The 12,646-nt window shown below is 39.8% G+C and overlaps 2 protein-coding genes across 2 annotated transcripts; one reads left to right on the forward strand and one right to left on the reverse strand.

The window, feature by feature from the left end:
• Window positions 1–6,435: 6,435 nt before the first annotated feature.
• LOC125187720 (low affinity inorganic phosphate transporter 1-like) lies at window positions 6,436–9,283 on the forward strand. Its single transcript, XM_048084347.1, has 3 exons — window positions 6,436–6,500; window positions 7,416–7,968; window positions 8,065–9,283. The coding sequence occupies exons 2-3, from the start codon at window positions 7,453–7,455 to the stop codon at window positions 9,109–9,111; spliced, it is 1,563 nt and encodes a 520-aa protein (XP_047940304.1). The 5' UTR covers window positions 6,436–6,500; window positions 7,416–7,452; the 3' UTR covers window positions 9,112–9,283.
• Window positions 9,284–9,561: 278 nt separating this feature from the next.
• On the reverse strand, window positions 9,562–12,222 carry LOC125187721 (malate dehydrogenase). Its single transcript, XM_048084348.1, has 7 exons — window positions 12,085–12,222; window positions 11,255–11,413; window positions 10,953–11,128; window positions 10,447–10,724; window positions 10,216–10,351; window positions 10,027–10,138; window positions 9,562–9,877 (listed from the first exon to the last, which is right to left on the reverse strand). The coding sequence occupies exons 1-7, from the start codon at window positions 12,125–12,127 to the stop codon at window positions 9,783–9,785; spliced, it is 999 nt and encodes a 332-aa protein (XP_047940305.1). The 5' UTR covers window positions 12,128–12,222; the 3' UTR covers window positions 9,562–9,782.
• Window positions 12,223–12,646: the final 424 nt, after the last annotated feature.

The following is a 12,646-nucleotide window of genomic DNA, read 5'->3' on the forward strand; positions in this document are numbered from 1 at the left end:
CTACAAGTGCATCCAAAGAGATTTACATTCAACAAGATAATGCCAAACCACACATAAGCACAACTGATCCAGAGTTTGAAGAAGCTGCCAACTCAAATGGATTCAAAATCCAATTGATTTGTCAGCCACCTAATTCCCCAGACACAAACATATTGGATCTTGGTTTTTTCAGGGCTATTCAATCATTGAAGGATAAGAAAGCATGCAGCAATGTGGATGAATTGTTGCAGAATGTGAGTATGGCTTATGAAGAGTTAACACCACAGACACTGAACAAAGTGTTCCTCACACTACAAAGTGTGCTCTCAGAGATCCTGGAGGTGCAAGGTGGGAACAATTACAAAATCCCCCATATGAACAAGGATAGGCTGGAAAGAATAGGGGCTTTACCCAAAGTGCTGGAGGTGAAAGAAAGGGTGGTGAGGGATGTGTTGGAGTACCTAGCACTGCCTCAGAATAATGATGGTTCTTCCTATGACATTGCGGATCTGGCCACTGCATTTGGCTACTAGGACAGAGATCACTCATGCTGCATTTGATTTTTTGCTTTAGTTTTTTGAATGTAATGCATTGAATATGTAAGGAACATCTAAGTAATGCATACTTTTTGTAAAACAAGAATCCCATCAGAGCATTCTCATCATTGGGTAAGCAACAGAAACCAAAACGCAGCAAGCAATCAACAATCATGAAGCACAATGCAAAAAACCAGGTTCCCTCAAGAAATCTCATCATTGGGTAAGCATTCATCCTCAACGAATTAACCATCACACAGTAAACATCATAGGCAGTAACCAACAAAGCAGGAACCAACTCAATTACACCAAGTATTGAAGCAGAATGTAATGAAGCAGCAGGTAAGCAGCAAGCCACAACACCACCAACCCAAAACACCACCAACCACAATACCATCAACCCCAAACACCACCAAGCACAACACCATCAAACAAAACACCACCAAGGCGGAACAATCACCAGAAAGTGTATAAACCTCCAAACCCAAAAAAATGGGGGTGGCTTAAACACAAAACATCAGAAATGTTGCAATTTTTCATCATAGGGATGCCCGAAGGCCAATCCCTCATAAAGCACAAAATTGAAAACCATACTCACTGATTTAGAGGAGCTTTAGAAAACATGGGAACTGAATGGCCATAAACCGAAGGTAGCGCTCCTCTTCCTCGGTGTACCGAGCCTTTCGTGCCATCGATGGTGTTTCAGGGACAATGGTAGAAATTGGGAATGGATCGACATCGCTTCCAAGGTCAACCGGCTCCAATGTCGAGTTGAATGACAGATCGGCCGACGGAGAGGGTGGAGGGAGATGGGAGTAGCTAGGGTTCACAGAGAACTGAGTTTCAGGGACAACAGTGGACATGGAGTCCGTTTTCTCCCACGAATATGTTGGAATAGGAGAGTCATGGGTGTCGATCACACTCCCAATCGACCCATAGCTATGGTCGAATGACCAATAGGCCGGCGGAGATGGTGGTGTTGGCGGCGGAGATGGTGGCGGAGAAGATAGTGTCTGTGGAGATTGTGGGTTTAGGGTTCCCATTTAAGCACGAGAGAGACGATTAAACACAGGGATCGGGAGTGGCGGCGGATCTGGATCTCCAGATTTAGGATTCACAGGGAAGGGGACGGAGTAATTCCAGAGAGAGAGAAATGAGGGGTGGAAATGAGGGGAATGTGAAAGGTTTTGTTTTTTTATTGGCTTTTATATTTAGTTGTTTACTTGATTATAAAATTGGAATGAAATCATTTTTTAATGCACCGAGTTCAACCGAGTTCAACCGGGACTCCTAAAGCGGGACGCCTAAAATTGATCAACCGGGACTGCTAAAGCGGGACGGAGGGAGTATATGCTATCGTTGAAGTAGTGTAGAAATGGCGACAGTATCTCTTGGGCCGTGAGTTTGTCATTCGAAGTGATCCAAAAAGTTTGCGAGAGCTTCTCCAACAGGTGATTCAGACGCCGGAATATCATCTCTATGTCAGGAAGTTGATGGGTTACAAATTTACGATTGAATATAAATCAAGAGCAGCTTATCGGGTGGCTGACGCGCTGTCCCTGAGGGACGAGGTGATGAACGACGATGCAGCCTTGTTCACGGCTTTCGCTCAGCCTATGTCGGACATCATTCGACTTCTGAGGGAGGAAACGGTGACTGACCAAGCTCTCTGCGACCTGCGCCGTCAGATTGAGGCAGGTACAGCTCACTCCAAATTTTTTCTGTGGCTGATGGTTTGATATATTGGGGGCGTCGGATCATGGTGGGCAAGGATTCACCTCTGCGGGAGGCATTACTATATGAACACCATAGTAAACCGCAGGCTGGCCACCCGGGTTTCGAGCGCACTCTCCGCCGCTTGAACGTCTACTTTCATTGGCCAAACATGAGGCGAGATGTGAAGGCCTTTGTAGCCTCGTGTATAACTTGTCAGACGACGAACATGTGGGGCTTGAACGTCTACACAGAAGCCAACGGGGCTTTTGCAGCCATTACCTATACCGGCGCAGGTGTGGGAAGATGTCTCGATGAATTTCATTGTGGGATTGCCGCTGTCAAAAGGGTATACAACTATAATGGTGGTGGTAGATCGTTTTTCCAAGTATGCTCATTTTGTCCCGCTGCTAGCGAGATTTGATGCTATGCGCGTTTCCCGTTTATTCATCGAAACGGTGGTTAAACACCATGGTTTTCCCAAGATCTTAGTGTCGGATCGTGACCCTATTTTTCTTGGCGATGTGTGCCCGGATATGTTGAGCTTGAGTGGTACAAAGCTGCAGTTTTCAACGGCCCATCACCCTCAGTCTGATGGCCAAACCGAGGTGCGTAATAGAGGCTTAGAACAATATCTGCGCGCCTTTGCTGCAGATCGGCCATCCAAATGGGAAAGTTTTCTTCCTTGGGCGGAACTGTCGTTAAATTGTTTCCACAACGATAGTATAGGCATTTCGCCTTTTCAGGCCCTCTATGGTCGCGAACCGCCGGCCCTTGTCGCGGTAAAGCCTTCAGCAGGGAGGATTCGCGAGGAACCTGCAGTGGCGGAGCTGATTGCCCAACGGTCGGCTTTATCGGTAGATTTGAGGAAAAGCTTGGAACGTGCGCAGAAGAGAATGTGGGATACTGCGAATAAGCACAGACGTGACGTACAATTTAAGGTTGGTGATAAATTCCTTCTCAAATTGGAGCAGTATAGGCAGCATTCGGTGGCGAAGCCTCTCTCCGCCAAACTGGTGTTGGAGAAGATTGGACAGGTGGCGTATCGTCTGCTACCGCAGCGATCGCGTATCCATGATGTGTTCCATGTTAGTTTGCTTCGTCCGTTTGTGGAGGGGACATCAGAGAGCGTTATGGTATCTCTGCCGCAGGAGTTCGTGGCGGGATGCTCTATCATTTGCCCGTGCAATTTCTAGAGTCCCGCGTGGCATTGAAGGATGGTAAGGCGGTTGAGAAGTTGTTGGTTCGGTGGTCTGACGAGGAGGATTCGGTAGACACATGGGAGCCACGTGATGTTATGGCGCGTCATTTTCCGTCACTCCTTGAGGACAAGGAGCTTTATAACAGGGGAGGGGTTGATACGGATACCACACCACAACAGCCCAAGGATGTATCGGAAGTTAGGGAAGAGCCTCCGGAGGACAGCAGCGATGAATAGGGCAGCGTGGTAGAAGGGCCGAGAAGAACATCGAGGCAGTCAAAGAGGCCAGATTGGTTCAAAGATTTTTTTTCCCGTTAGTTATAGCAATTTTTGGCTTTTATTATTTTTATTATTATTGTTGGATTATTTAATTTTGGAACTTTTGAGTCGAGCATATTATAAGCTCCGTTTCGGGTTTTCTTGTTGGTTCTTTCTCGGAATGATCGAGTCGAACCAAACCTAGGGTCCTTAGAATTATAAATAGGGAGTTATATGCATTGAAACCTCAAGAAATCAATACACAAAACTTTACCTAATTTCCGTATTTATTTTTTGCACTCTATTTTTTTCGTCCAAAACCCTAGTTAGGGTTAACCTAAGGCTGCTCGACGGGAAGTTCCCGCGAACGAACCTTCCCTACGCCGGCGATCTCTCGTCGCCAAAATCGATACGGTATCTCACCGTATCAAATGGGGTGGGAGAGATCCCTGTTGCAGATGGCTTTATTATTCCTGTATTATTCTTCAATGAAAAATTTATTTATATTTAAACTTGAGAAAGGATGGAGGAAAAAACAATTTCCATATCATTCAAGCAGCAAAGTAGGGTCAATTAAACAATCCTTTGACTTTTTAATAAAATACTCTCCCCGTCATTCATTGGTTTTAATAAAAAATTATTAAATAAAAGATAAATAGAAAAAGAAAATAAAATAAAAGAGAGATTCAGAGAGAAAAATGGATAAAATATAAGAGAAAATTTTTTTATATTTAAAAAGAAAATTATTTTTTGTGGATATTTAAAATTAAAATGACAAAATAAGATTATTTTCGTGGATGGAGACCGAGAGGGTGCTACTCCTAGCTTAAAACATTCACCGAAACTGAAGGCATGTTGCACAAATATTAATAGTGTTTAACTTGCTAGGTTGACAAAAGCTTAAATAGAATTTAATTAAATCAATTAGCTGTCAATATAGTAATATTTGTCTATGTAGACCAAACCTCAAATGGAATTAATTAAGTGTACAATTTTCAATTTTTCATTGTATTTTAACTTCGCACACAAACTTTGAAAGTTGAATACAAATATATTAATTTAAATATTATGATAAAATTTACACAAACTAAACATAGTTTTAAAATTGAATCTAACATCACAGTTGCCATGGAGTAGTCTCTATGTCATATAAGTAATTTTTTAAAGTTCTACTGCCAGGATTAATTTTTATTTTTACCAAAAGGTAATTAGTTACTCTCTTATTATTGTTTTTTAATTTTACTTTTTTATAAAAAAATATTATTTTACTTTATTTAATTATCTCTCATATTTTATTCTTTCTTTTATTTTATTTTTTCTGCAAGTAACTCAATATATATCATTTTCTTAAATCAAACGGTCAAAAGAAATCAATCGTTTGTAGGAAGACCTGTAGAGCATAATTTATGGGTACCTTTTGATTTTATGGACAAATTTGAAAATTAAGAATAAATAAGCAAATTTATTGTTATTACCCCCTCTTGTCCCATTAATTATCTCATTTTCATCTGGTCCTCATTAATTGTCTCATTTTATTTTTATTATTTTTGATAAGTGAACCACATATTCTACTAACTAATTCTACTTATAATTATTATAAATTTATACTCCCTCCATTCATAAAAAAAGTCTCATTTGGCCATTTTTTGGATATCCATAAAATTAATCTAATTTCTAAAAATGGGACGATTCTCCTCTCTCTTATTTTACTCACTTTTCTCCTCTTTATTACTTTATCAATTTATTATTAAACTCGTGTCTTCCACAAATAAGACTATTTTTTTAAGAACTGGTGAAGTAAAAAAGTAAGTCTCTCAATTCATTAACTTTTTTCTTATTCTTCTCTATTAAGTTAAACAATTTCTTAAAATTCGTGACGGAGCAGTTAATGCGGGACATATGGTGTATAATTTTTTTCATAAATTGAATATAAAATCACTTTTGACGTAACAACGCTTCATTAAAATGATATCGTTTTTCATGAAGTATCGCAATATCAACAAATATTCAGATTCAATTTGTGGAAAGTATATAACAATATTAAAGTTTGCATATTCATTTACTTTTCAAGTTTGTAAACTTTAATTCAGTTTTGTATCGGTCTAGTTACTTTGAGACTTAATTACAAAAACATTTATCTTTGAAACAGAAATAAATACTCCATCCATTCCATAAAAATATGGGCAATTAATATGGATCGGGAATTAAGATAAAATTGGTTAAGTAAGAGAGAGAAGAAGGAAGATAGTAAAGCAGTGCATGTTAGTGGATAATGAGACTCACATTGTTACTAGTGTTTAATGGTAGTACTATAAGTTATAAATAAGTTGATATACAAGGTAATAAATTGAAATAATTTTTTAAAAATGGAATGCATATAATTTTGTGAGATGGACGAAAATGGAAAGTGAATATGTTTTTATGTGACGGAGGAAGTAAATAAAGTTGGTTATCAGGCAGCTAGGTTTATCCATGCATGTCACTATCTGCAGCTGCAACAGACTGTTTACAAATATGCAAACATGATTAAGTATGATTAAACTATTAATGTGAAATTAATTTGGTATGATACGTACATGTTTGAACGTTGAAGTAAAATATCTATGACAGGCAATCATAGAGTTGACCTGATTAGGGTATATGCCATTAGATGCCGGAGATTATTCTTCATTAATTATATTAATATTGCCAATTATGTCAACTCACATGTATGCAGCTCAACTCACTCTTTTATATAATTGCCATTAATCTTCAATACCATTATCCAATCCCTTCTACTCATATTCTCTCCTCCATCGGCCATCTACTTCCAGGTACAACTCAATCCATCAATTCAGTAATCATTTCCTTAATCAGAAAGCTGCATTTTCATCATTTTGAGAAATTAGCTACACATGATTAGATTGGTTACAATATTGATGCATGTTGCTGTATTGTTTCTAGCATTAGATGTAGGTTTCAGATTCGTATTTCTCTTGTAGATTTACAGTTTTAGCTTAAGTTGCTAAGAATATTTTCTTACTATGAGCCGGCACTACGGCAAAAAGATAGGATAATAATATTTTTTAATGCTATTAAAAACGCTAATTTGTGTGTCGAATCATACCACCAACGCAGCATTAAGTGTTCTTATTATTGATGTGTCCCAACTAAAATTAGAGACCAGGTACAACTTACAAGCATTATAAAAAATAGCAAAAGATTAAGATAATTTGTCTTCAACTAAGGGACGCTTTTTTTAGCATCCTAAATTTCACTAGTAATTGCGTCTCAATTTTTTGGTTTCAAATTATATAAAGGTTTATTTTTGTTACAATCTTAGGAGTAGATTCCGTAATTGAATGACCGTAGATAATCACTTGGAGTTGAGTAGAATCCGGTTGTGGTTTATATTCTCAAATAATCTATACTGTACTTAAGTAACTTGATGAAGACTTAGACTCAATTGGAAGCACAGCTACGTAATTACACCATTTTCATGCTAGTTATATAAAATTACTATAACGCATCCGATAATCTACATTATCTTGGAGAAAGAACATTTGACTTTTTATTATTATACACTACTAATTGAACTCCGTTTATATTCTACTTAATCACCTTGTTTAATTTATTCAATAATTGTTGTACCAACTAATAACTATTTTCTTCAACATGTTATAACGATCATATACTTGAATCCAAATACAAGTTCAACATTACTGACCATGTCTAATTTGTTGAAACAGTGGTAGCTAGTGGAAGAGAAAGAGAAGTAGTAAAACAATGGGTAGGCAGCAATTAGAAGTGCTTAACGCACTGGACGTTGCCAAAACCCAACTCTACCATTTCACAGCCATTGTGGTTGCCGGAATGGGCTTCTTCACAGACGCCTACGATCTCTTCAGCATCTCCCTTGTTTCGAAGCTCCTCGGCCGCATCTACTACACCAAAGCCAACTCCCTAAAGCCCGGCACTCTCCCCCCTAGCGTCTCCTCCTCCGTCACCGGCGTCGCCCTCGTCGGCACCCTCGCCGGCCAGCTCTTCTTCGGCTGGCTCGGCGACAAGATGGGCCGCAAGAAGGTCTACGGCATGACCCTCCTCATCATGATCGTCTGCTCCATCGCCTCCGGCCTCTCCTTGGGCCACTCCCCCAAGGGCGTCATGACCACCCTCTGCTTCTTCCGCTTCTGGCTCGGCTTCGGCATCGGCGGCGACTACCCCCTCTCCGCCACCATCATGGCCGAGTACGCCAACAAGAAAACCCGCGGCGCTTTCGTTGCCGCCGTCTTCGCCATGCAGGCAAGGACATCTATACTAATTATTCTTCAAATTTTTAAATTATTTGCTTTATGTACATTTTTGGCCCTACTGAGTTTAATTTCTGGCTCTGCCCAGGGCTTCGGCATCCTCTTCGGCGGCATCATCTCATTGATAGTCTCCGCCGCCTTCGACCACGCCTACCACTCCCCTTCCTACGAGCAGAACGCCGCCGCCTCCACGCCGCCCCAGGCCGACTACGTGTGGCGGATCATTCTCATGTTCGGCGCCATCCCCGCCGCCCTCACCTTCTACTGGCGGATGAAGATGCCCGAGACCGCCCGCTACACTGCTCTGGTCGCGAAGAACGCGGCCAGAGCAGCGCAGGACATGGGCCGGGTTCTCAACGTTGAGATTGAGGCCGAAGAGGAGAAAATTGAAAAGATCTCTCAAGGAAACAACTTCGGGTTGTTATCAAAGGAGTTTTTAAAGCGGCACGGGATCCATCTCTTCGGGACCACCTCCACGTGGTTCCTCCTCGACATCGCCTTCTACAGCCAGAACCTATTCCAGAAAGACGTCTTCTCGGCGATTGGGTGGATCCCGCCGGCGAAGACCATGAACGCCATTGGGGAGGTGTACAAGATTGCTAGGGCTCAGACCCTGATCGCGCTCTGCAGCACCGTCCCCGGCTACTGGTTCACCGTGGCGTTCATCGACATCATCGGGCGGTTCGCCATCCAGATGCTCGGCTTCTTCTTCATGACGGTGTTCATGTTCGCCATCGCCATCCCTTACGATCACTGGACGAAGAAGGACAACAGGATAGGGTTCGTGATAATGTACGCGCTGACGTTCTTCTTCGCTAATTTCGGGCCCAACGCCACCACGTTTGTGGTGCCGGCCGAGATATTTCCCGCAAGGCTGAGGTCGACGTGCCACGGGATATCGGCTGCGGCTGGTAAGGCGGGGGCCATCGTCGGAGCTTACGGGTTTCTCTACGCTGCACAGAATAAAGACAAGACCAAGACGGATGCCGGATTCCCGCCGGGCATTGGGGTGAAGAATGCTTTGATTGTTCTGGGAGTGATTAATTTGCTTGGAATGATTTGCACATTGGCGGTGCCCGAGGCCAAGGGTAAATCACTGGAAGAAGCATCACAAGAAAATATTGAAGAAAGCTGATCTGTAGTATGATATTCATTGAATGCGTCTGTATGTTTGTACTATTTGCTTTGATGTAGTTGGAAGGCGTTTTTCTATTGGTTTAGTTTGGAAGATTTTGTAATTTGGCTCTCATTTAATTATGAGATTGGTGTTTATGTTTGCAGAAAAATTTACATTTTTAATTTCCGTATCGAGTTTGTATACAGTATACTGTTAATTTTTCTGAGTAGATAAAATACAAACGACATAGAGGAAGCGAAGGTAGTTAGAGTTGGCGATGTAAGAGAAATGAGGTGTAAATGTGTTTATAGAAATTTTAGGTCACGTCATCAGCCACGGCTATATATGAAACATGATCGTGGTCCTCATCAAGGGACAACCATGAATCCATGACAGTAATAGATACTCCTGTTTTAGAAAGTGATAGAAACCATACTCTTTATGTTTTCCTATGTGGCATAAGTAAAATACTTTAAAAAACCAATTTGCATTAATAATAGACAAATCTTCTAGAACCACAAATTTATAAGTCTCAATAAATATGAAAACTCCCTCAAAAACAAAAGTACTTGAACAACTGCGATGAAGTTGTTTCACCATTGATGATGACTAGACAATGGCGTTATTTAAAACTGCAACGAATACTAAGGAAAACAACTGAGCCATCGAGCAATATGGGGCAAAAAAAACTAAGACAGACATGAATACGCAAGATCTTTCTCCTCACTGAGCTCTTTAGCAGTTAAATCCAACTTGTTCCTTGAGAATTCATCAATGGAAAGACCTGAAAATGTACAAATATTTCAAGACAAGATAAAAGTTCTTTAGAATCTATTCTGCTGAAAAATTTAACAAAAACAACTACTCCTAGTTTGTATGTGAAGTTTTCGAACATATTAACTAGACTGAAATGATAGTCACTCATATTCTCACCCTGAACAATGCACCATTCTCCATTCTTGCAAGTAACTGGGAAGGAGTAAATGAGCCCAGAAGGAACATTGTATGAACCATCAGAGTATACGCCCATTGATACCCAAGTTCCCTGGGAGAAAAAACATGAGATGATGATAAGTACAATAAATTTTGTGATTAATGATAGTACTATAAAGCAATGCAAACCTCTGGAGTTCCAAGAACCCAGTCGCGGATATGGTCACAAGCAGAACTAGCTGCAGAAAGTGCACTAGAGAGCTTCCTCGCCTTGATAATAGCGGCTCCACGCTGCTGGACAGTGGTAATGAATTCTGTGTTCAACCTAGGAATGTGATGGAAAGCAATGTAGGTTGTCAATAAAGAAGTCTTACATAAAGTACCAAAAATATAAATTCTATATAGAAAAGATCTTAGCACCATTGGTCATCTGCAACGAGCTCACGGACAGGCTTTTCTCCAGCCGGAGTGCTTACAGTAGCATGAGTGACATCAGGGTACTGTGTTGAAGAGTGGTTTCCCCAAATAATGACATTTTTAACATCGGATACTTGAACATTCAATCTCTCTGAAATCTGCCCAAGAGCCCTGTTATGGTCCAATCTAGTCAAACAGGTAATGTTCTTCTCGGGAATAGATGGAGCAAATTCTTTCAGGATCAACGCATTGGTATTGGCAGGGTTAGCAACAACCAAAACCTGTTAGTGAAGACAAGGATTATAAGTTATAACTGAAAACATCTACAACCTTTTTCCAGCGAATGCATTTCCCTTCAAAATTTAAAAGTTATTTCCACCGTTTTACAATTTATTTTTTTATTTCCTGAGAGGAAAACATGCTATACTGAGATACATTTCTCAAATAGTCATCATTGTTTTTGCTTTGCAGATTTTTTCTGCCATGTTTAAACACTGATGAGTAATCACCTTGCAGTTAGCAGCAGCATGCTTCTCAAGAGCAGAAGCTTGGGATTTGTAGATGGAGACATTCTTGGACATCACATCTTTCCTCTCCATACCCTCTTTCCTTGGGAATCCACCAACCATCACAGCAATATTGACACCAGTGCAAGCTTCAACAGCATCAGTGGTGGCAACAACACCTGATAACAAAAATATATATGAATCAAGAATGCCTAACTTTCAACTGAAACAATGAATCATTTAAGTACTCAAATTGATATATAATGATACACAGCAAAGTGTAGAGATCTATCAAGAAAATCAACCTTTAAGAAGAGGAAATGCTGCATCCACCAATTCCATCTTAACACCATTAAGTGCCTCAGCAGCTGGAGGAATATCCAACATGTGGAGGATCACAGGCTGGTCTGCGCCCAACATAACTCCCCTAGCAATCATAGGAACGAGAGCATATCCGATTTGCCCTGAAAGCCAAAAGAAATAGTGTTAATATTTGACCATTCCAAACTGCATCATCAACTTAGTGTATAACTTGGTACATATGAGATGAACAATCTATGAATGCTAACAAGGTCAAATTTTCGATGATGAAGCAAGTATAATGGATTAACAGGACTGCTTCCTAGATCTGTTTCATATTAATAATTCATTTTACTGCGTTCACACTATCAAAAATTGATAAATCATTTCAGGTAAGCATCACAATAGATAAGAATCTAGTGAAAATGTTAGGGATCACTTCCTATTTTTAGTGTTGCCTCAAATCACATCAGCAAAAAAAGATCTTGTAGCTCTCACCAAAATAAAATATACAACCAAATCTGAAAACACTGTGCAAGACAGGTCCTATCTATAGATCACGTTTAAACTAACAACGGAAGCAAAAGTTCATCTGGACGTCCACTTAATTCATGAAAAAATAAGTAATAAACATCAAGTTATCATATACAAGCAGATCACTGATCTCAGGAAAATCGACTTAAAAAGCTTCAAATCGAAATTATGTACTAACAATTTGACGAATAAATCGACTGAAAACGCCGATCCAGATGTATACAAATAAAATCTTCCACAAAATAAAGTGAAAACGAATAAATCGGAGCAGTCGAAAATTAAACATCAAAAAAGTTCATACCAGCAGCGCCGGTAACGAGAACACGAACTGGATCCTTGGCCATTAGATCTATGAACTGAAGAATCGATGGGAACGAAGATAGCTTTTTGAGTGTTTCGAGAGAGCGGAGGAGTAGAGATGAAGAAAGAGTGAAAGAGTGTGAGGATATTTATCAGTAGAAAATTAGACAGAGCCAAGGGAAGAAGTAGATACGACGTCGTTGCCACGTCATTTGTAGTCAAGATTGGAAATTTTCATTTTCGTTTATCTGTTCATTAGAAATAAAGTACTACTAGTATTATTAAAAAAATTCTGATGAAAATGAGTTGATAGTAATTATCATTAAATGCAAATTGATATTTTAGTAAAGTGGATCAGAAACTATAAAAGATAATACTCTTAGGTGTCGTCTGTTGTCATAACTAATTATAACTATATAATAATTTGTCCAAAATTTAAGTGTGAGATTATTTTAGTTAGAGGAGATGACTATGACCAGTGGCGGAACCACAAAATCAAATAAGCCGGTGCTGAAAATAAAATAATAAAATAATAATAAAAATAATTTTCAAATAAATAATAC

This window comes from Salvia hispanica, chromosome 5, assembly GCF_023119035.1.
Source record: "Salvia hispanica cultivar TCC Black 2014 chromosome 5, UniMelb_Shisp_WGS_1.0, whole genome shotgun sequence".
Taxonomy (NCBI): domain Eukaryota; kingdom Viridiplantae; phylum Streptophyta; class Magnoliopsida; order Lamiales; family Lamiaceae; genus Salvia; species Salvia hispanica.

Coding starts and splice junctions, on each gene's coding strand:
- LOC125187720 (XM_048084347.1), top strand. CDS start 7,453: ATGGGTAGGCAGCAATTAGAAGTGCTTAACGCACTGGACGTTGCCAAA. Junction 7,969..8,064: donor CCGCCGTCTTCGCCATGCAG/GCAAGGACATCT, acceptor GGCTCTGCCCAG/GGCTTCGGCATCCTCTTCGG.
- LOC125187721 (XM_048084348.1), bottom strand. CDS start 12,127: ATGGCCAAGGATCCAGTTCGTGTTCTCGTTACCGGCGCTGCTG. Junction 10,725..10,952: donor ATGCTGCTGCTAACTGCAAG/GTGATTACTCAT, acceptor CTTCACTAACAG/GTTTTGGTTGTTGCTAACCC. Junction 9,878..10,026: donor AGAATGGTGCATTGTTCAGG/GTGAGAATATGA, acceptor GTACATTTTCAG/GTCTTTCCATTGATGAATTC.